The sequence below is a fragment of the Diadema antillarum genome, unplaced genomic scaffold (assembly GCF_040938485.1).
Source record: "Diadema antillarum isolate AM-2024a unplaced genomic scaffold, OU_Dant_1.0 seq00000111_RagTag, whole genome shotgun sequence".
Lineage (NCBI taxonomy): Eukaryota > Metazoa > Echinodermata > Echinoidea > Diadematoida > Diadematidae > Diadema > Diadema antillarum.
Window position 1 is genome coordinate 197,069 of NW_027271195.1, and position 24,278 is coordinate 221,346.

The 24,278-nt window shown below is 40.2% G+C and overlaps 1 protein-coding gene across 1 annotated transcript in view; it reads left to right on the plus strand.

Annotated features, from left to right (window-relative positions):
* The first annotated feature begins 3,939 nt into the window (after positions 1-3,939).
* Positions 3,940-24,278, plus strand: part of LOC139727017 (stAR-related lipid transfer protein 5-like) — an 84,163-nt gene continuing 63,824 nt past the window's right edge. Inside the window, exon 1 of the mRNA XM_071637999.1 lies at positions 3,940-4,233. Within this exon, the coding sequence (XP_071494100.1) occupies positions 3,940-4,233 (294 nt within the window). The remainder of the gene's footprint in view (positions 4,234-24,278) is intronic.

Here is a 24,278-nt window from a genome sequence, read left to right on the forward strand (position 1 = left end):
TTCTTTTATATCTATCAATAACCGGTGCGCGTTCGCGATAAACAAGTTAGAAAAGAATAGTTTGTGTCATTGTATATTATGTTCGCACATCATATCTTCTCTTTATCGTCATCATAACAATAACAATGACTAAAGCATCTAGCGACAATTAGAAAAGTATTGACAGCATCGACATTAACCTCAACAACATCAGCAGCTGTCTGTTGGTTTGGCCAATGTCTATAGTTTTGCTGGCGGCGCTTCTCATTCTTTATTTATTTAATTATTTTTTAAGGGGGGGAGCAATGTTTCAAAGTCATGCTCCAACGCCAGCTGACAATATCTGGTACATTTTTTTTTTCTTTTTGAGGGGGGGGGGGGGGGGGGGAGGGGAAGATCCGCAAACATTCCCCGTATACCCCTAACTCCCACCTATCGAGATCCCCCCTCCACATATTACGCTCTCCCTCTCTCTTTATCCTGTATTCTCTCCTCTCTCCCCCTCTCTTCCTCCCCCTCTATGACTCTCTCTCGCTTTCTTCCACTCATAAACACAGTGATATGTATCTATAAAATAAAATGGGAAGTATTTCAAAATAAGTGATACAAAAACAAACAAAACACTGCGGGGACAGCTTTTTTCTCCCCGGATGATCATAAAGTGTAACGTTATTTCCATAAATAACGTTCAAATCTCTCCTTAAAACTTTTTACGTTTTCAGAATTCACAATGATCAGCGAGCATCAAGAATAGTTAAACCACACTGGGCTACTGCTGCACTCCAAAATCTTGCCTTTTATAGTGTATATACTTTAGGTCTACATACACTGCAAAAAGTCCGGTGTTGAAAAGTGAACACCGAGCTGGTGTTAAATTTTCGGTGCTCATTTATGGTGTCAAATTAACACCTACGGGTGTCATTTCCAAATTTTAAACTGTTTTTTGAAGAGTTTCTTAGTAACTGCACTTCTTGTTGATTTTTAATTTAAACAAGACGATCAAGAATTTTACATTAAAATACTAGATTTTTGAAAAAAATGTGAAAATAAATTTACACCAAAGTAACACCAGCTGGTGTGGTCCCTTATTGAAGCTGGACGGGTGTTAAACCATTGATATTAACACCAGCAAATATCAAATCAACACCATGTGGTGTCATTTTTGAATTAACACCAGTACAGTGTCAAAATAACACCAGGTACAGTGTCAAATTAACACCACGAAGTGTCAGGTGAACACTTTTCAACACCATCACAGTGCATTTTTAACACCTGTGGGTGTGGTCCTTTATTGAAGTTTGACCGGTGTTAGATTTAACACCCGTGGTGTTAAATCTAACACCGATGTTTTTACAGTGTAGGTCCAAAAGCTACTCTAATGAATAGACTCATTCAAACAAACACATTAAAAGAAAGTCCAGTATGATCGGACACATACAAAAAAAAGATATGAAATCTTATAATTTCAAATAACCTGATTGTATTACCTACTGTAATCACATTTAGATGACGCGATAATATCATATTGTTGTCCTCTTCAGTGTTCATGGTTTGCAAATAAAGGTATCATGATACATGTTTTGGCTGTTTACATCGAGCAAAATTAATCCCTCCCCACACCGGTCATATTCATTTCATGTAAATGACATTCTAATTCTTTTTCTTTTCTCAGACTACAAAGGGTTAATTAATTACAATTTGTGCACTGGCCAAAATAAGACTTGTGAGGCAATGTCCCCCTGACTTCAAGCTACTGAGTTGCACAATGCGCCCGCACTACCACCGTCTCGTGAAAATATTTTTGAAACTGTCCTACTGTCCAAACATACATGTAACTTTTATATACTGCAGCATTTGTTTGATCTCACACTGTTCCATAAATTGAACTGAAGTCAATGTTTTTACTACAGGAGATTTTTATTATGACTTTAAAGTGTTTTGCAATTTCAATCTCGAACAATTTTTTCGCTTCCGAACCTTTTCCAGAGTTCGAAGAGAGACGCACTTATAGTTTCAACTTTCAAATTCAAATTGAGATCTTATTTCTAGTGGCACACTTTTGTTGATACAAGTTCAAGAGAAAATAGTACAATGCATAACAACAATATACATATACATGTGAAACTAATGTTAAAAATTGTGTTATTGGAAAAGAGAGGCCCACGTAAAAGACAGGCTTGTAGAAATGTGGGCCACTCAAAAAATCGAACTTGCGATACAGAAAAAAGATATAAAGTAACAAAAGCACAAACACAGGCACAAGACGCTTACGGTATAAACAAACACGAAGGGCAAACAACAAGAGACAATGGGAAGAGGAGGTTGGAGGGAGAAGGAAGGGAAGGAAAAGGATAAGGAAGGAAGGAAGGAAGGAAGGAAGGAAGGAAGGATGGAAGGAAGGAAGGAATATAAATCATATCATTTTCACTGAAAATTTGCTTGGAAACCTTTGAAAATTGCAAATTTCGACCCGCCTGAGACTATATGACAGCAGCAACAACGGAAGCAGACAAAGCGTTAACATGAAACAAAAAAAAAAATAGCATCAACATCATTTTCGTGATGAGCACCTTTTCTTGCGTCCATGCCAAGCGATGAAATCCCGCGCCAAATACGAGATAATTGAATGCCCAAAGAATGTCCTCGCCTTTTCGAGGAATCTCGAAATTTTGAAAGTGAAGTTTCAACGACATGATATAAGGAAGAAAATACAGTGACGTTGTTTCGCATGTTATACCTACGATGTTGCTACCAAGACTATAGGATACAATCCCCCCGAAGTTCGCGTGAACTGAACTAGACCAAACAAACCGCATTAATCACGTTGATGGGTAAATGTTATTTTGTCATTAGCGCATTCATAGAATCCCGTGGAGGATTCGTGACTATCTAAAACTTCTTCGTAGTATAATCATTGCATCATGTCATCTAATGAAAAGGATCCTGCGATGGCGTGACTGTTCGTGACATGTATATAACGCAATTACAGACTGATCTGATTATGCTCATCAGAGCCAATGCCGTTGCAAATAATGATTGTTTGGGAGCATTGGACAAGTCAGTGGTTCGCGATCCTCCAATGCATTCTGATATTCTGCCTTTCTTCCATTGATTTTGTCGTACAGGGTAATGCATCTTTTTCCTTTCTCTTTTTAAATCTTTTTATGACTTTGGAAAAATCACTGTGAAACTGCTTCTGGTTAATTAATTGAGTGATAAGATTTCAGGGGACTAGATTAAACTCCTGCTGTCTTTGTAAGACAAAAATCAAGGCAATATTTTCCTACACCGATCTCTGATAAAATCAGTGACATTTCTCATTCCAGCACGAGATCCGAGAGCCGTCAAAACAATACGCCCCGTCCTTAGCTGACCCCAGATCGAGCCGCAAAAATGTGACATTTGTCCCGAAGGACCCAGGTCGCCATGGCGACCGCTAACTCGATTAGCTTCCGTTTGTCCATGAGAGACGTCTGGTATTCATTCAGGGGTAAAACGCAAAGAGGGAGCTCTCAGGATATGTGCCAAAAATCTCGGGTCTCCTTTATCCTTAGCGGCCTGCGCTTTGTATAGTTCGAAGCTTATAGCTGCGGCCAGTTGTAGCGGGCATTTGACTGGCTCTCTCACGCCTTTCTCCAAAAGTTGTCCCGCCCCAGAGACATTGTACTTTCATTGGCGATATTCACGATTCACTGCGCGCGTGTAGGTAATCAAAAGCGTCTCTCTAATCTCTCCCTCTCTTTACACCAGCACCCAACGTAGGACTTCGGAATGTCCGCACTTTATTGAATCTCATCAGCGTCATCATTCCATGTTTACGTGATTACCACATACACCCACCTCGTGTGCGACAACTCCGCGCTCGCTACCTGCCGCTCTGTGATCCAACATTACGGCCAACCCACCCAAGGCGTTCCCAAATCGCGCTCGTATTAATCTTCATAAATTATGCTCGCCCGTATGTCTGCAGGAGCGCTGACTGGTCTGTGCCTCGCCGCAACGGGTATAGTACAACATCAGCGCCGTGAAAGCGACCAGACGAACAACCCGCAGCGCGCGACTCATAACTCTCAGTCAACACCTCGCTGCTCTGGAGAGAAGGCGCGTGGTAGTGATATCTCCGCGGCTCCATCGGGCGAAGGGAAGGGGACATCGGCAGGCCCAGCCATGGACTTCAACGAACAGGCCGACGAGGTCGCTAAAAGGGCGCTAGAGATTTATAACGACACCGACTGGAAAGTTGCACGCTCCACGGTAAGTTGAACCGACTCCTCGTTCCATCATAGGATTTCTCCGTTTAGATGTCATACTCCTTCACCCTTCTCCTGAAGTATAAACTATGTTACTGAGATAAGAGCTTGTACGGCCTTTTTAACTTCTCTCATCCATGAAACTTTGTTGACAACATGTGCGAGGCTATCAACACCGGATGATGGTGTTACGAATGGTATCAGGTTAGGTTGCCCTCTGAACTAACTTTGATACGCGTCGGTTTAGGTTACTATGCGATGAGGTATAGTCGTTTGAAGATCGTTCATGATGATGGTAATGCTGATGATGATGATATTGATGATAATGGGTGATGCTGTATGTGATCAAACGATAATTCTGCAATCACTCATCGCAATAATGATGATTATGACAATGATGAAGATGAGGAGCATGATGGTAACATAACGTCACGTTTTCAATTTTACCTTCATTATCATGATAAAACGATATTCAACAAACGAGAATACTGATAACGACTTAATCTGACTACTAAAGTAGTCGTCACGATCGCTGTTCCAATAATCAAGTCAAGCTATTTGCGTGCTGTATTGACATGTGGATGTTCGCGCTCTCGCACATGAGTATGATGTCTAGAGATGGCAGACCAGTGAAACGATAACAGAGCGACAACGTGACAAGTTAGTAATCTGGTGTCGTCTGCAAAATGTATTACCTTGTGATAAGGGCTTACTTTATATCAGGGGGTATCTCAGTTAGGAGACAGCAAGACGGTGTGGGAGTGTATTGGAGAGAGTAAGCGTTTCTTCGTGATGTGGGTGCATGTGCTGATTATTGCGACGTTGCAAAGGAATACTTTAGTCAAGGGCTATAAAGGTAAGAGTTCTCCACTTGTGATTATACACAAACGAATGTGAGAAAGTTGTTGTCCGTGTATAGGCCTAATGAAATGGTGTGATTTAACGCGTTGTGAATATTTAGTCAGTATTGGTGATAAAGCAAGAAAAGAGCTTTGTTACTGTTCATTGAGGTAAATGTGAGTGCAATTTTTCTCGTCTGTGGTGGTTCCATAATAAACTTTGAACAAAGTCTTTGAGCTGCCGAAAAAGATTCGCCGATTTGTTGGTTTTCCAACGACAGCATGTTCATTTCTTCCTCATCATCTCGCTCTATGTCTGTCTGTTTGTCTATCTGCCTATCTCTATCTATCTATCCATCCATCTATCTATCTATCCCATCTATCTATCTATCTATCTATCTATCTATTATTTATTATCTATCTATCTATCTATTTATCTATCTATCTATCTATCTATCAATCTATATATCTATCTATCCATCTATTTATCTATATATCTATCTCTCCATCTATCTATTATCGATCTATCTATCTATTTATCTGTCTGTCTATCTGTCTGTCTATCTGTCTATCTATCTATTTATCTATATCTATCTATCCATCTATCTATATATCTATCTATCTATCCTTCTATTTATCTATCTATATGTCTATCTAGCTATTATCTATCTATCTATCTATCTATCTATCTATCTATCTATCTATCTATCTATCTATCTTTCTCTGATCACTCTGTCTCTACTTTCTCTATCTCGGCCCTCCCTTATCAACCTTGTTGGATGTCATTTACGATGTCACTCTCATCTCGTTTCTAAATTATGTCTGCGCATGTCCTTCAATTTCTCGCGCGCCTTTTCCGTGCGTTCTTCGTGATCGTGTTAATCGACGACAGAGGCTGATGAGCGTGACAAATGAGGGAATCACACCTTATCGTACAGGTCCTCTCGTGTGTGCCACAAGGTCGCATCTTGCGGATGATCCACTATAATTCTATAAGACGACGCGTGACTTTGTTCTTGTAAAGTGTCAAAAGAATTGTGTTACGTTGTTCCGGTTTGAAAAAATCAAAGCTTCATGCATGTTGTATTCCTACATTCTACCGGTGTCTATGAGTATGACATTATGTAAAGACTAAGCTATGAATAAAAGCTGCATAATAATGAAATTGACCATCAAATGCTTCAAAAGTGAAAATATATAACTTACTGCATTTACGATATTCTCAAAAGCAGTAGTGTTGCAATGAACCCATATCCGGTTTCAGCATAGGGATACTTTTTTTTTCTCATAGTTTAGCTTTATAGTTTGCCAGCAAGACTTTCAAAACATTTGTGTGCTGGAAAGTAGGCCTATCTGTAAAGACATGATTGTAGGCCTACATGTCAGTTTGCACTGCTCGACAGTAATTACCATGAGAATATTAAAACTTAAAGACAGTACTAGACGGCGTCTCTAATTATATTTTGCTTGTCTAAGGCTAGAATTCCATTTCCACAAATATTGTGTCCACAAAATAACAATCTTGGATCTAGCATTCACAGATGTGGTTCTGAATAGCAAGCCTTGCTCTCTTAGTATTATTTATCTTTTTTTTTTTGTTTACAGATTTGCGACATCTGCGCGGACTTGTTTCATTTTATGGTGTTTAAAAATACGACCCATTTATAACTGTCAATATTCTGATTCATCGCAAAACATAAAAACAACCTCTGTCACCAACAGATCTTGTCTGTCACTCAGAAACCGTTTCGATGCTAATTCGAACGAACTTTTAGAAAGGTTAGAACGACTGTCACGATACGAAACTGCTCGAAAGAGCTATCTTTGTTGACGTTCTGCAAACGTAAAAGAGTCACGTGAAAATAATTTGATTTGTTTACATCACTTTCCCTTCTGTAGTGCTGCATGGAATACTGCGGAGTATCGCGGGAGGGAGGGAGGGAGGAAGGGAGGTGGAGTGTGGAGGCAAGGGGGTACGAGAGAGAGACGAGAATTATAGGCCTAGAGATTACATTGATACAAGATGAGGCGTACAAATCACATAATTGCGTGATCTAGGAGAAAATGACTCACTTCAAATTCTCGTCGAGCGAGGGTTTGAGGTCTCCCCTTTGAAGGCCGGTGTAATTATGCTCTTTCAGATTAGTTGACACAGAGAGCAGCGCGGGGTTGGATTTCATTTTGGTCGGCATTAATTGTCGCATTAGTGAGAACAAACTCATCGTTAATGACTGTGATTGATAATAAATTATAATCCTCTTTACATCGTTTGCCAGGGAAAAAAAAAACTTAACAGGTAAATTAAGTGCAGAAATTATATCTAGCTCGGGTCGCTGATAAAAGTACATTGTAGAAATGCAATTTTTAAAACTGATTTTGCTTTTAACAAGACTGCACACCGCGGAAAAACTAAAAACTTTTGTAATCGCCTAACTTAAATTAGCTACATATAATACACTGGCATGACTCATAATATCAATTTAGTTGGAGACTTACAGACAAACAAACAAACAAACAAACAAACAGACGTATCGAGGCATCAGAAAGGTATTAAAGCCAGCAAATACCTGAATCATGACGTATCCTGTCGGCCAGACATCTTTAATCTTGTGGAGAGATTATTCACATCTCAAAATATATCGGTTATATATTTCTACCATTTGCAATGCTGTGAATATGATAATTTATGCATGCACAAGCATTTTGCGGGAGAGCATCGAAAATGTTCTAAAAAAAAAAAACAGAGGCTAGGTTAATCGTCGCTCGCATCGCACTAGAGATGAAGGCTACACGGGAGAATACATGGGAAGGGTGTTATGATTATCCTCCAGGGGTGTTCTATTCCAACAAACACGGGTATAGTTATGATAATCAATTGACGTCTGCAGGCGCTATATGGATGTGTCAATTTGTGAGGGGAGCAATTCCAAACGAGCTGTGAAAATCGTTTTCCACAACCATCGTCTCGCTGATAACATCGGGATGAATACGGGCTATTTTTTGCGCAGACGTTTATAAAGGAGTTAGCCAAGAACAAACAAGTAATGAAATCAATCTTCCTGGAAGTACAAATTGCATTGCCAACGCTAATGCGTGTTTCCTATCAAGCTGAAATTAAAGAGGGAAAAAAAGAATGAAACAATAGGAGCATGAAGAATGACGTTTCTTGCAGCAGTCCATGGACAGATACATTCGAAATTATTGGAACATGACACAATCTAGTCTGCACAAAATTTGGCCGTGGTTTCGCAGGAATCAGAGAACTGGCAGTATACGTCATCAAATACATTATTCCTCATATCCCTGCATTGTACCTCTGAGATAGGAGATCGCAGCTATAATATGACGAGTTTAGCTTGCTTCAGATCTGCGCGCATCGTGGTCGTTTGACCCAGAGCAAGTTTGCTCAGATGCTAACAACACACACACAGCCATCGCATTGTCCGGGGAAGCCCCTATTATCAATTGGCAACGACCGGCGATCACGTGTTTCCGAACAATAAAGAAAAGAATAATATAAGAAACAAAAAACAACAACAAAAACGACAAGGCGGAGAACAGGCAGGGTTAGAGAACTCGACGGGTTTTGTTCTCCTGAAATATACGCCTCTTACAAATCATCTGGCTTTTCACGGTTGAACTTCTCATTTATCAGAGAAGTCCCTTCCATGGATGTATGTCCAGGTTCTAGGCCGCAATTAAAGCGCAATCCTCACTTATAATTTATGGGATGACTGAATCTATTGATGAGAAAGGCACAATGGAGCTTTTCATAGAGGCAACTAGGGCCGAAGTGTTCACGAGAGAGCGCGCGACGCCTCGTGGCAGATTTGGCGGCATTTTGCCAGAGTGGCACGCGCGTTTGTCAGCAGACAATCAAACACTCATCGCCTTGGGTTCGTGCCGGAGTGATTTCACTCGTTGTATACAAATAATGATATTGAAAAAGAGATAATTAATTTCCAGGTTTCTGCTGATGGGATGAAGCGAGTAAAAGCAGTCCGTGGATAAAAGGACAAACATCCTTTCAAACCTGTGGTACGCACTGCAGCAGATACCAGCTGGCTAGATAAGGATGAGTGGATGACAGGCGTAACCAAAAATGTTGGGGTGCGCGGTTTTCCCTCCCACAATGATTAGTATTAACCCTTAATTAGGTCACTACTTGTTTAGATAAGACATTTCTTTTTACCCAAAATGACATGATTTAGAAGGGAAAGAAAACGGGTCTCTGTCTCAACGTGTATCATGGGTATCACGGGTATCATGGGTATCATGGGTATCACGTGTATCATGGGTTTCGACTACAATTGTATGTTCATCGAGGTTTTCTGTCTGTGTACCATATCGGGCAGCTCCTTTGTTGCTGTTTTTTTTTTACTTGTAATCATTATTGGATGTAAGTGTGTGTGTGTGTGTGTGTGTGTGTGTGTGTGTGTGTGTGTGTGTTTTTAGTGTGTGTGAATGTCAAACTTAAGGATGACGTCCCGGAAATTAGTTTATCGATGTTGCAAGTCTATCGATGTCTTGGTGCCGAAGTCAACCGCTTTGTTAAAAAAAAAATCTGATATTGTATCTTCGCTCATAATGTCGTAAGCATTCACATATACTGTATATATACACAGAATCTTGATCGAAAATTTTAAGTTTCTACTGTTTAACCCGTTAGCAGTTTGAATCGCAAATTGATACTGACTATTGTCTAGCGAAAATGCATCTTTAGATGAATATCAGCATGATTTCTAACTCCATAAATTCTACTTCTTTTCTGAAGTATGGCATACAACTGTGACACTTTAGTAGTTTATAAGTATCGTTTATTTTATCCATTATGATGAATCTCCAATTTATAACTTCGTAGCAGGTTTCGCAAAACCTAGAAGTTTGTACCATAATTATTATTCAATCAAGATATATAGTAAAGCTAAACGAATTTTATTCAAGGCTCTCTGCGTGGAAATATTTCATCTCCAAGGTCATGTATTATTGCATGAAAAATGCAAGTAAACACATAAGTCATAAAATCAAACATAAGTCAGGTATTAGCCAATCAGAATTGAGTATTCAGAGACGAATGTTTGATTTTCTGGCTTACGTTCGATCTCAACTGTTATACAACAGGGACCAAGTGCTACTCAGGAAAATGAAATTCTTCTACCATCGATTAAAGACATGCATCATGGATGTAATAATTTGGTCACATAAAAATATTCATACGGAAAGAGAATCCTTCCCGTATACGTAGCGCTACTGCTTGTTTCATTTCCATCCAAGAAGATGGCTGGATAGCCCATATTCAGCTGCAATAGCTGGTCTTCCATGGGATCTAGTTGGATGTCGGGTTAGACCACCCTGCACTTTGCGATGAAAATGAAGTGGGATCTTTTGCGTGCATGAGTTGTGACTCTCTCACACACGGGACCTCCACTTTATGTCATATCTGAGGGACAGAGTGTTTTGCCTCATACTATATAGGGGACGGTATGATTACACATAACATTGCTCAGTGAGACCCGGGAATCGAACCTGGGTCCTTTGGATCGTGAGGCAGACGGCCGTCGCGCTATCGACTGAGCGAACTCACCGCCCTTGTACGTATACGTCACGCTGTTGCAAGTTCTGTCAAAATCAGATATCTGCATGTGTTTACTTATCCCATTGTCTCATTTCCCACTGTAATGGGAAGTGTGGCGGCTTGCTTTGTAAGTGATAGCCGTGCGGAAAAGTGAGTAAGCGCATCACATATGATATGGCAAAATATGAGTTGGTCGGCTGACCGCGAAAGACGTCTTTGGGTAATCGTCCAGGATATGACGTATTTCGTGACGTCGTGACGAGAAACGATCGCGTCACATGTCACGTTGATTTTCAAGTGATGCAAGAAGGTTTGTCAGTATAACAAGTTTTTGTCTGTATGTGTGTGTGTATGTTGTTGACTGCTACATAATTAGGTCTACATAATATACGGGAATTGACACCAAGGTCCATAGGGCAACGTCCTCAGAATACACGAGGATAGTCCTCGGTGTTCTTACATTGAGTTTTCTTTATCATAATACAAGATGCATGCGATGAGCACATTAGGTTATTATATAGAGGGACGGAATACTTTCGTACTCAGGAGTGCAAAAGTATGAATGGATATGTTTCGTAATGCAGTGATTCTATGACATCATGGTGTATACTCTTAGCCGTTGTCCTGTGCAATAACAATACAATAGTTAGCATAGGGGGGGGGGGGGGCTTCTCTCAATATCTTGTGATGCACCTGACCACAGTATCAGATCACTAAACGCAGACCAGAGTACATACCAAGTCACAGAACACTGGGGTTGTGGTGGATTGGTTTCGAAGCGATGATGTGGAAAATGATCTTACTTGCCAACGGCTGTCGGGGTATTCAACCCCCAACTTCGCCCTCATTCTCCGGCTTGCTGACGTTTACAGCCACGTCCAAGAGTTCCCAGAGCAGTTAAGTGATTTGACATGAAATATAAAAAATGCCCGCCATCTTAATCATTATAAATGTTGGTCGTGCGATTTCCATCATCTCCAGCCGAGTAGTCATTTGCTTCTTCCTCCCATGAAATTACATCAATCGCGCGTTAAAATGTTTCAGAATTCTTGCTAGTCTTAGGTGTTCGCCACATTTACGCAAAACGTACCAGTTTCGTCACAAACAGGAACCTCTCGTTTGTTGTAACGTCGTTAGCAGGGAGAGACATCATTTGAATGGATACTCCGAAGTGCGGTCTCGAAGTCAAGACTAGTTCGGTCTTCTTCGATAATGAATGATATCTCCATAAACGCGTGTAATCTTGTAATTGGTCTGGTAGATCTTTGCGGAACGATTTGCTTGTTCCTTTGCATCTGTCTGGAGCGTCGCTTCATCAAAGGCGTCTGCAAAAGCCATCCATCTCCCCGGATCGCGAAAGAGTGCAGCGCTCTCGTCCATCCGTACGAACCTCCCGGAGCAAGCCAAGACGGATGGCATGGATTCTGGGCTGGGAGTGCGACGCTCCAAACACGTCGATGGTTTCCCAGGGATGACAAGATGCAAGTCTAGAAAGAAAAAAAGTACGAAAACCCCGCTTGGCAAAGACAGCATTGTATGCATTTTTAAAGAAACCGGTCTTATTTCTGAAAATCTTTAAGAAGCCATTAAAACACATCTGCAAAATGCGAGCACGGTATAACCAAATCTATGCTCGTATTTTAAGAATCAAATAAGTACGATGTTCTCATGAATGGCTTATTCGGCTTATTGCTCATCGTGGTTTTAAAAAGTACGAAGACATCACTTAGCACAAACAGCATAATGTTTATGAAGTTTTTAAGAAACCGCTATTATTCGTCTTTGAAATTATCCAAAAACACATTTGCAAAATATGAACACGGTAATAACCAAATCTCAAACGGAAGAACTTATACTGATCATAATATTTCAAGAGCCAAATAAGTGAGATATTCTCGTGATTGCCTTATTTGGCTTACTCGTCATGGTTTTTCCACGGGAGTTAGTTATCTGGCTAAAAGTTCACGGTCAATAAGACATGATTCAGATGGTTTTGTCGTTGGTGGGCAATTACGTCATGTATCTTCGTTGCCAAATAGAAATCTGCTGTGCAAAATGATGATGATGATGATGACGATAATAATGATAATGATAATAATCATAATCATAATCATAGTGATAATAATGATAATGATGATGATGATGATGATAATAATAATAATGATAATAATAATAATAATAATGATAATAATAATAATAATGATAATAAAGTGAATCAAATATATACCATAAGTGTAGAATGTAGCGGTGATTTATCTTGTGTTTGTAATAGTAGATCCCCTTTCGGGGTTGTGTTTTGTAAAAAGACATAAATGTGTATGTGTGTTTGTGGGGGGGGGGGGGGGAGCCGGGGGAAGATTATGGCAGGCCCCAGTCCCCCTGGCCCTTGCAGTAAAAGACCAATAACACAATTTGCCTCTTCTCATCATGGTGAGGGTGGATTGAAAAAAACTTATGAATCAAAGAATTAAAAAAAAAATTGATGAAGTATCGGATTTTACTTGAACATTTTACATGAATGCCGGTTGAATAAGAGCACTACTAATGTAAATACATGTCTTGATAAGTAAATCATACTTTTAGGTTACTGGAAGAGAACTGTTTCCCCTATTTTACTTGATGATTATAAATTCCAGTGACTTGCTTTTTTATAATGCCCTGTTTGTTTTGAAGTGATATCGAAGGACCGGGTGTCCGAGAATGTTCCGCAATTGGGAGCTGCACGTGTTCTGACCAGGGAAATGGACGGAGTACCACAATGAACCATGAATGCCCGCCTACCTTACATCGACGCCGTTTGAAATGAAAACATGTTATGCCGTTATACGCATTCAGATTGTGCCAATGAACCAACATAAATATTAATCATTAATGCTTATCATTAATTTACCCTTATTAAAGTTATAATCGCATTTCGTGCACTGTCTTTGAAATGATTAATGTTATGGCAGTGTAGAAGGAGATCATCATCCTCAAACAATTCGGTGATATCAGACTTATTCAACTTTATTGTGACTTGATTTGCCGCATTAACGTCTATTTTCGGCTCTCGGGATGTCGAAATCTATAGAAAATAAACGTAAAAAACTAGACCACAGCATACGATTTCTCATCCGCTCATCCGCTCTAAGCAGAGAAGCGACATTGTGGATTTGATGGCAGAATTTCCTTTGGTTTGGAAGAACATTCAAACGTGTGTTGTTGGTCGTCTGCCTTGACCTAAAGTATAAAATGTCGCTGCTAAGTTTATTTGTGTTTTTCAGTCGCGGAACAGAACACAATGGATTAATTTAAGACGAGGGCCTTCGCCCAATCTCCGTCAGAACCCATCTGTGGCTGAAAATTGATATCAAAACAAAAAATGTCAAATTGCAACTTCACCTATATACTTGTGCGTTTTGCAGAAATGATGAGAACATAGTTCGAATCGACTCCCCTCCCTTACTCTTCATTCTTGGGCCTCCTTGTCGCCGTAATGTCTAAACTCGATCTTGCGCTGTCCGAGAAAGGAAGCCACTGTTCTGACATATTTTGCCTCCCAAGTCCATGGAAATCGTCGTTTTGAGCCACAAAATGCCATCTATCACCCACCCCAGCGGTATTTTGTTTACAACGGAATTCTGCTGCTTCTAATTTACGTCCAGCTTGCTGCAAACAAAATCGACATTACAAAAACAACAACAAAAACAACAAACAAACAAACAAGCAAATAAAATCGATAGAAGACGCCACCTTCTTGTCATGCTTGTCTTCTCACTTCAATCCTTTCGAGACCCATCTCTGCCCATCACTGCCCATGATTTTGTTTCTTTTTTTTAACAGTTTGTGAATATCTCCGCTTGGTCTTTACTTGTTGCTCCTGTTGTTGTTATATGGTCGCTTACCTCTCTTCAGTAATCTCCTATAACGAAATGCGATTCATCTGGCGATCCGACAATCGCAGATGCTGACTCCTGCCATCCGGCATCGCCCTGTTCGGCCGTGCGTCAAACGCGGCGGTCTGTCTCGTCCACGGCACAACCGGGTCAGTGCCACCGACATCGATCTTTGGCGTCGCCTTGAAGGAAGGGTCAGCAGTGGAAGACTGGACAACGCATTTCTTTTTTTTTTTTCGCGAACAAAAGAACGGATTGCATGTAGTGTCATTAAAGGTGTACATGGAACTGTAGCGAATAATTGTGGATTATAAAACTATCTAGATTACTAGTAGGCCCTAATAAATTATTTAGCAAGATGCTTTCATCGTGGAAGAACTGCAGCAGTAAAAGTAGCCATATCAAGATGCCACTATGAAATCGCAGAAGCGAGTAAGACAAAGACGGATTTTTTGTTCCATGAATGTACTCCACATAGGCCTGAATATCTATACAGCTTTTTTCCCCGATCATAATGATGATGTCACGAGCTTGAAAACAATTTTAGTACAAGTGGTTTTAGGTAAATTTAGTGAGATAGGGGAGAATCCATCTTTTAATGTGTCATAATTTATGTCAGTGGTTCGGCATGAATAGGTAATCATGAAGACATAGAGACAAACGAATATTATTTTATGCATATTCTCTCTCTCTCTCTATTTATACATAATGATTGAAATGAATTATAATCACTATATAAATTTGTATATATATATATATATATATATATATATACAATGTATATATATATACATGCATAGATAGATATAATTATTCATTATATATCAGAGAGGGAGAGACAGAAAGAATTAGGAGGCATTATTATACGCGCGCGTGTATGAAGACAGGTGTGGTGACGAGAATCCGAATATGTCACAAACAGCCTATGTGATATGTTGCTCTGAATCTCTTTTTTCCCCCGGAAATGATCGAAATTAAAGAGAAGACGCAATCAAGACACATGCTACAAGCAGGCGTTGTCTTAATGATTTCAAAAGATGCCGCGAAGTTTGGCTTACATACACAAACCAAAAAAAAAAAAAAAACTGCAACAAAAACAGAAAAGAAGCGATGATTGTAACGTGATTCCTCTCCTCTATTACCGAGATGCAATCACGACGAATGGATTGTGAAGTGAGACTGCCTGCAGGTATAATTTTAGCAGGGAAACATCCTCAGAACATAATTTCGCTACATAATCAGATCAAGCCCTTCTCTCTTACATCCGGCCTTGAAAATCGGCGCTGACATTTCTAACGTTTCACGACGTTTTCCGTAACGCAAAATAATGAAGCGTTTATACTTAGTAGTTCTGTGCTGCATCGTAATCAAATCACTCGTGCCTGTTTCCGTGTCTCAGAGGTTTAGGGCGCGATGATTCGTAAGTCTCCCGTATATTAGTGGAGGCTGTGTTTTGCAAAATGTCTATGTTTTAATCTTCCTCGAAATTATGATATAAATATGCGCATTTTAAATCAAATTCATATCCGGGAGAATAATGACGAGGAATTGCTTCTCCATCGTATTATTTTGGAGTTTGACAATTACCTCTTAATTCACTTCTTACAGCTTGTATAAAATGATGATTGACAATGATGTAGGCCTACATAATTATCCTCTAAGCAATGTGATAAAATATTGATGCAGGGAGTTAGATAGGATAAAAACGCGTTCATTCTTCCGAAGGAACAATTTAGCCCTCCAGTTCATGTGTCGCCTAATAATAAATTATGATGAATAATCGTATTATATTTCATTAGTTATATCATATCATGTGACATAAAATGGGTTTCACATTTGAATTAATTTTCCGGTAAACACTTTTTGTCTGATGAAACAGTTTAAATCACGAAGATAGTGCGTTCTAAAAACTCTGTCTGCTTTTAAATCACTTAGATAACAATGACATTTACAGAGAACGATTTTATTTTCCCTTCTTCATTTTCTGAGCACGGGGTCCTGTGTACTCTGCAGCCCGACAGCGCTGTACTGTAGGTTTGTTCAGTGAGTGGTGTAGTGAGTCATCGCTTTACAGTAAGATGCCAAACTTACTGACAATTCCATTCCCCGGGCCCCAAATTCGGTTCGAAACGATTCTCGGTTGGTTTCACGCCTCTTGACAGGTGTTTGCTGTATGTCTTTAGCGTTTTGGTCCTGCCGTAAATTTATTGTTCGCTCAAAGTTTTGACTGTCATTATGTTACACTTGACAAGCCTAACTATACACATGATGTACGTGCTATCGCATCGATTTCAGCGAAGTTGATGCTATTTTTCTCATATATAATATACCCTCCAGGACCCTGTTTTATCAAAAGATATAATTGATTTTGAATTTCCCTAACACACAGGCTGCCATAGACTTAATGATAGAAATCAACTTTTTAATCAATTTTAACTCTTCATAAAACAGGGTCCAGGAGTAGTATTTTTCATTGATGTAGTGTGTTTTTCTGTGTATCCGTGTTATTTTGGGGAACAGGCAATATCCGTCACAATCTCACAAACAGATGATGTCGTAGCCTTACAACTCTACCGGTGGTCTGAATTGAGAATATTATGACACCGTACTTTTTTCATTTATTTTTTTATATGACGCGTATATCCATGCAACTTTCCTTTTCTTTCTTTCTTGTTTATGCCGGAGAATTACAACCGTGGAATTGATTAGCAAAAAGACGTATTTTTAAATATTTTTCTTAATTCTTTTATTTTTTCTTTATTTTTTTTTCATAATATTTCTTCATGCTTAGCTTGTTGGGAAAAAGAAATATTTTTGAGAACATCTGAAAATGTAAGCCAGGTAGATTGGTACGGTGACGACGTCGCCAAAATGTCAATAACGTGATCGGGGGTGAGAGATTTTGAAATGCATATCTATCTATCTATCTATCTATCTATCTATCTATCTATCTATCTCTCTTTCTCTCTCTCTCTCTCTATCTAACTATCTATCCAACTATCCATGCATCCATATATATATATATATATATATAGTTATCCATCTATCTGTTAAGCTCTATCTATCTATCTATCTATCTATCTATCTATCTATCCATCTAATTTGGAGGGGGTTACATTTGATTACAATTTTTCTGTTTATGTGATGTGGTTCTACCACGTAAGGCCAACGACTTGAAGATGGAGTTTGGTTCTTCTTTAAGGCAGGGCTCGACACTAACTGTGGCCCGGTGGCCCGGGGCCACCAAACAAAATTTCAGAAACGAAGAATTTGGTGGCCTGTTCGGGCCACCAAAAAAGGTCGGATGTTTGCCTTTGGGCCACCAAAAATAAAAGTTAGTGTGGAGCCCTGTTTAAGGTATTGTGGTGGAGTTTGGTTCCTCTTTAAGGGACAGCGGGGGAGGTGAGGGGGATGACGTGATGTGGGCAAACGTCTTCCTCAAATTCACGTCACAGACCACGATTCAGCCCTCATGTATAGGGGCTACTTTCTGAGCTTTTTTTTTTCAGTTGGAGCATGCTGTGTCCTTGCAGACTGATGGTTCCAAATCTGCGACTCTTTTCGTTTAAGACCACAAATCCTCAATCCTGGGGTCCTTGATTCGATTCCCCGCTGCAGCAGCAGTCGGGTGACCCAGGGCGAATCCCGAGGAGGAAGCTTAAAGGGATAGTATAGTTTTGATCGAGATGGGGCTTCAGGTATTTAACTTTTTTTTTGTGAGACATTGAGAAATCTCTTCTGAAATATGAAAGAGCATACAATATTCTAAGAGCAATTCAAAGTTTATTTCATGAAAATTGGGTTTGAAATGGCTGAGATTTCCAAAAACAAAGAAATCTTAATTAAAGGTGACACCCACCATTTATTAGGACAACTTTGTTTTACGTTACTGTATGATGAGTGTTTTGTGAAAATTAACTTACTTCACAATTTCATAACTGATGTGCTTAAAAAAATTACTCTTCTAGGCTAAAATTGGTCAAAAATTATCCTTTAATACTGTCGTCTTCAGACATCACTATTGAGTTTATTTAAAAATTGCTACTCAACTTTGCTGAATCACAGCTCGGTTCAAAGATTGAATTTGATAACCACATTTCAAAACAGTTGTGATTCGTTTTAATGTATGAATACCCGCAACTTGTGATTGTTCATATTACTCAGTAAAGGCCTACACGTAAAAGGAGAGTTGTAAATCGTGCTGACTTCTGAGCGTGTCCCAGAGCGCACTTTCACATCACATGTAATTCTTGGACACAACAATACAGCGGTGTGGCAAAGCCATGCCTGTCAGAACCATGCAATGCGACCTCATTAAAGCTCACACTACAGGTGGAAGCCGGTGGTAATTCTTCGACATGTACGAGGACAGTTTGTTTCGTCTATGAACGTTGTCGCATTATGTAACTCTGTCTGTCTGCCTGTCTGTCTGTCTCCCTTTCTCTTTCTTTCTCACACACACTGCAGCTGAAGGGTATTGGCAATGAGCCACAGACATCGGAAACATGCACTTCCGGGCTCTATGTTCACGACTAGTGAAGAGACGTGAATGTTATGTCGCTGGGTCGTGTGCATATTATGGCGGTATGGAGAAGCAGACCCCCCCCCCCCCCCCCCCCCAGCATGCGCGCGTACACACACACACACACACACACACACACGAACTCAAATGGCACACGCACACACATGCACATACAACGTACATTTTCATTTTAGCATGAAATTCCCTCGGGTGGAAGTGGAATCGATGTGGACCTTGTTAGCTTTAGAACACAATAGCTGATGGTGGCGTGACAAGTTTACACGAGAGTTCTAAACCCACGTCCCAGGTGTTTATGCTTTCTGAAATGTCTCCTGCCCCGTAATATTTGGGAAATGATTTTTGCCGTTTCTCCTCCCTTGCGGATATAGAGCATGAGACACACTGGTCCGTTGCACCCCGATGAAACGGAGGACTATTTTCTTCAAGGCACTCGTTCTGTCATACTGCAAATAGGATCTTTCCGAGGGGAGCCTCCCCGACGGGGCGAGTGCCATTGTAGGGTTCAAAGGTCAAAGACGGGAGGACCTCGATAGAAAGCAAGCGCGGGGGAAAGGTCGCTGCAAAGATATGCAGTCCAAGGTACGGTCACAACTCCAGATAAACAGTCACACAGGTTCGAGTCTAAAGGTCTTGCCAAGAGACTTCGGTGTCCCCAAAGATAAACGTACAGTCAAAGTGCATGCAATGAATAGAATTTTCATATTTACAGCAAGATAGATTCTCATATAAAAGTCCTACGTCCGGCCACAAGATATTGTGGACGGGCTTTCAGCAGATAACTTGATAAGTTACTGCAAATACGTGAATGAAGATGAAGAGTTTAATCGTGACATTGTGAATATCCAGCCACGATAAATTTGTGGTCCTGGCTTCAGTAATTCATTGACCTTCATTATGCCTTGATTGACAATGAACGAGGTCATTCATTAGGCCTATATCTTCAGAAATACGCGATAAAAAAAAACATGACACTTCGAGGCAAAAAGTTGATTTCCATCAGCATTTTCTCATCAGTGCCATCGGTCATCGGTAGAGTTACTAGAAAATAACAATAGAGAACTAATCGGAGGAACATAAAATATTGGCATATTTCTGCATCAAGAGAAGATGTAGGCCTACTGATTGGAAGGTTTGAGAGTTGCTTAATTGTGTCTTTGGATGTATATTAAGCGGTAGTTGCACCCAGAAAGCATTTATCCCTTTTCGTAGTGTGCTTTGAGTGCAGATTGACAAACTGAAAGAAAACCCAATAATAAAGGTCTTACGAATCTGTCACAGAGAGGGTTAATAATATTCATGAGCAGGCTACCACGAAACGGACAGCTTAACGCGTTCCTGTCGGAGAACGGGGCAATGCCGAGAAGTATTACGAGAGCATAATCACAGTTGCCCGTGGACTCGATCCAAGGGCCTGAGAATGGAGAGTCCGTGATCTTATTCACTGAGCTACGGACAAATGACATAACCTCAAATGCAAAATAATAATGTAACGATAGGGCCTACATCATTACAACGGAAAGCCCCATGCCAGTGTTAGCTTGTTCCTTGCCTTCCTGAAAACTGTACTCATAACAATGATGACGGTGCTCGAAAGTGACTAATATATGCCCCGTCTTAAGGCCATAAAACGCAGGTTAGTCTCCGAATAGTCTCCGGGTAGCCTCCGAGTTACTTAGGCCTAATTGTTACTTTGGATGGATGTTACGCGGCAGTTGCACCCGGGTAAAGATTGTATGCCATTGTGTGCTGCGTAAGAGTCAAGACGTTAAGCAATATCCAGATGGAATGGAGGCAGCCACAGACAAATAATCACACTGAAACAAGTCGTGAAGGTGTGGCCTATGTACATAATGAGGAATAGATGCGAAATGAATAATGTTTTCGGGAACTTCGAAAAGTGTTCTACTGCGAGTACTTGTGCTTGAAAGACAATCCTTGTAAAGGACATCCATTTTAAGAATGACACTCTGCATTGTAAAAGCGCACTCTCCTTGGAATTTTGTGTTACATTTTAGAACAGGAACAAAACCTTCGAAGTTTCGCCAGTCAGCATCCTACGCTTGAGAGATATTCTCATTTTCTCCCCGGTCCACAAGTCGCCCGAGTTTCCCATCCCCCCCCCCCCCATCTCCTCCCGAAAGTTTTCGACCGTGCATCTTGTCTAGAAATGGATTCGGTTCCTGAACCTTGCCCTGTCGAGCCAGTGCCGGACCGGAGGTTTATATTCCATTAACCTCTCAACCCACACACATTCATGTCTGTCCCCCGAGGTTGAATACATCTGTGCACCTTTGTCACTTCCAGGAGAAATCCACGTATTTTGAGTTATCCCATAAGTTAGCCAACCCAAGTTTGACCGTGTGTTATTCTTCCTTCCTTCCTTCCTCTCATTCTTCATTTTTTTTTTTTCATTCACAGACAAGAGACGGTGAAGTGACTTCTGTTGTTGTAAAGTCGTGAGGATTGCTTGTTTGAGAGAAAGAAAGAGAGAGATATATAAATATACATATATTTGTGTCTAATTTCTCGCCTCGGGAACATCCTCGGTTTTTGCCTTGGTTCACATGCATGGTCAGGCTGGCGGAAAATACAGAAGCTTGTCGAAATAGAGAAAGAGATGGAAATTTAACACCTGATTGTACCCTTGAGATAAACACATAAACAATTAGATAAATACACACACACACACACACAGAAATATAATGTCTGTATGTATTTATATATCCATATATTTATGTATATTTATGTATATATTTGTATATCTATATAATCATATGTTCATATATTTATACATTTTTATATAGGTAAATAAAAAATGCGTATGAGTGTGTTTGTGTATGTGTGTGTGTATGTGTATGTGTTTTTAAGCTGTTACACTTTGTGCCGTGATCAAGCGACAAGCGCACACAGGAAATTCAGCTGCGGGTAAAACACTTGTCTGGTGTATTATGTCACTTAGACACTTCCTAGACATATGCTCAACACTTGTGACGATGTCGCTATTTTTTTCTCTTGCTTGCCACAAGAAGGATGCACCGCTCATCCTTTTACTTGTTGGCATATGATATTTTTTTTCTGCCTTATGAACAATGTTTTCTAAGAAACAGCTGGTTTGTGAGCCGTGATTACTGTCTGCGGTATATCATTTGTCCGACTGCTAATAAAACAAGCAAGGTGGAACAATGCTCCCAGTAAAATTGTGGTGTATGGAGCGACATCGTTTGCGCGCCAAGCAAGGCTGCATGTCTCAGACGATTTTGTGGTGTAGTGAAAGACAAGATAACTTAACTCGCCAATCTTATTCAGAGATAAAATAATCAAATCTACGAGAGTCAAATTCGTTTTGCGGAACATTTGAATAAGATTTTATGTATGCTTGAAACGATATTCATCTGTTAAGGCGCTGCCAAAACTTTCACGACAACGCAATGTGAGCGTGACGTAAAACATCTTGAAGTGGATTGTATACAAGAATCAAAGCGAATGTATGCGGTTATGTTTCTTTCGATTGTGTATAAAATGCTTGATGATTGTATGTGCAAGTCCTTTAGAAATGTCAGTGTGCAAAAGAAGTAACACAATTAAGAGGTTGCTTTGTGACATTCACTTTCACGTCTATAGAAAATAACAACAACAACAACAAAGCTTCCCATCGGCATGTGACGTGGAGAGAATAAAAAGTATTATCTCTTGTACAGTATTTAAGATCAACGATCAGCGTAAAATTGTCCTCAGAAGATGTCATGGGGATTGAAAGTTTGATACACTGTTGTACCAGTCTCACGTGGTCGCATCTTGACTCGCTAATGATACCGCACTTACTAATTAGCGTTCTCCAAATCCGAGCGTTTGAAAGCTTAGTCACGTGACCTCGCGTCTGGTTTCCGTCTGGCGTTTTAATGACGGTATAACAGTTTAATTATGGCGTCATAGTCTGGCCACTTAAACCAACTTAATGACTTGGGGGGGGGGTGGATCAAGGTCAATAAGTATGTAACGACTTACATATTGGAAGTTACAAGGGATGTATTTTTAATTCCAGTGTTGTTGGGGTTTTTTTTTCAATCTGCTGAGTCAACAGTAGTCATCTGCATGCTAATATGTTATATTGATTACTAAAGTACAATGAAACCAATCCAGTTTAGAAGTCGATCATCAAGGGAACGTCTGGGCCATTCCAGGTGAGGTGCCGGATTGTGCATGGATGGTAAAGGATATTCTCATTATATGTATATAGGTGGATAATTGACTGATTGGATTTCGAACGCATTTACCTAAAGGATACGAGTCCCATGTTAACGGTCCATACAGTGTCTGATTTTATTGCAAACTATCGCGCTATTTCGTAATCTCAATTCGACTCCGACAGATATCTCGATATATCTCGATCAATTAGCTCATAGTTGTGTCTTTACTTGCAAAAAAAAAGGGGAAAAGTTATTTTGGTACTACAGATTAGGATGATTTGCCGTGTAAGAAATTAGCGGCTGTTTGGATAAGATAAAACGCACCTACTCGATACCGAAGGCACAGTATTATGTCACAAGCTCAAGCGCGTATAGTTTGAACGGAAAATAAATGCGGCTCATGCATTTAGTGAACCGAAACTCAACATCACAAGAAATTCGATACAAATTGAGCTTGATTTTTGTAAAAATAGCTGCTGTCTTTGCACGCCTTTTCGTGAACGCTGATTGATTGTCGTCTGCAGATGGCAGAATGGACTCGATGAATGTGTCTCATCTGTTGGAACACCTATAGCCTCTCACTCTGATATTTTCTTTCGTTCGTTCGATCTCAGCTGCTCCAAAAACTTACTTCTGACTTGAACAGTTTAACATAGACTATGGCAACATCTCGGATATTTTGAAATGCACAATATATCGAACGAACCGTCACATCAAGCTTCAGAGGTCTGTTTGACCATGTGCTTGAAACTGTCGTAACTCTAGACTTGGGTTTGCTGGCGTCAAAGCGGGTATCCAGAGCCAGTGACCCCAGCGAGCGACTCCCAATGCGCAAGATGACCCAAGGACGTTCTCGTATAGGTGACGTCTTCACTCGTCCTGGGGCTGGAATGTAGGGTGGTCGGAATACCAATACCCTTGACCGCGGGATCGAAATATCTGATGGTCCTAGGCCAGAGACGAATAGATGATAACAAAGTCATAAATCCAGTCAGTGTGATCTGCTCTGCTAAAGATCCGGGCAGTATTT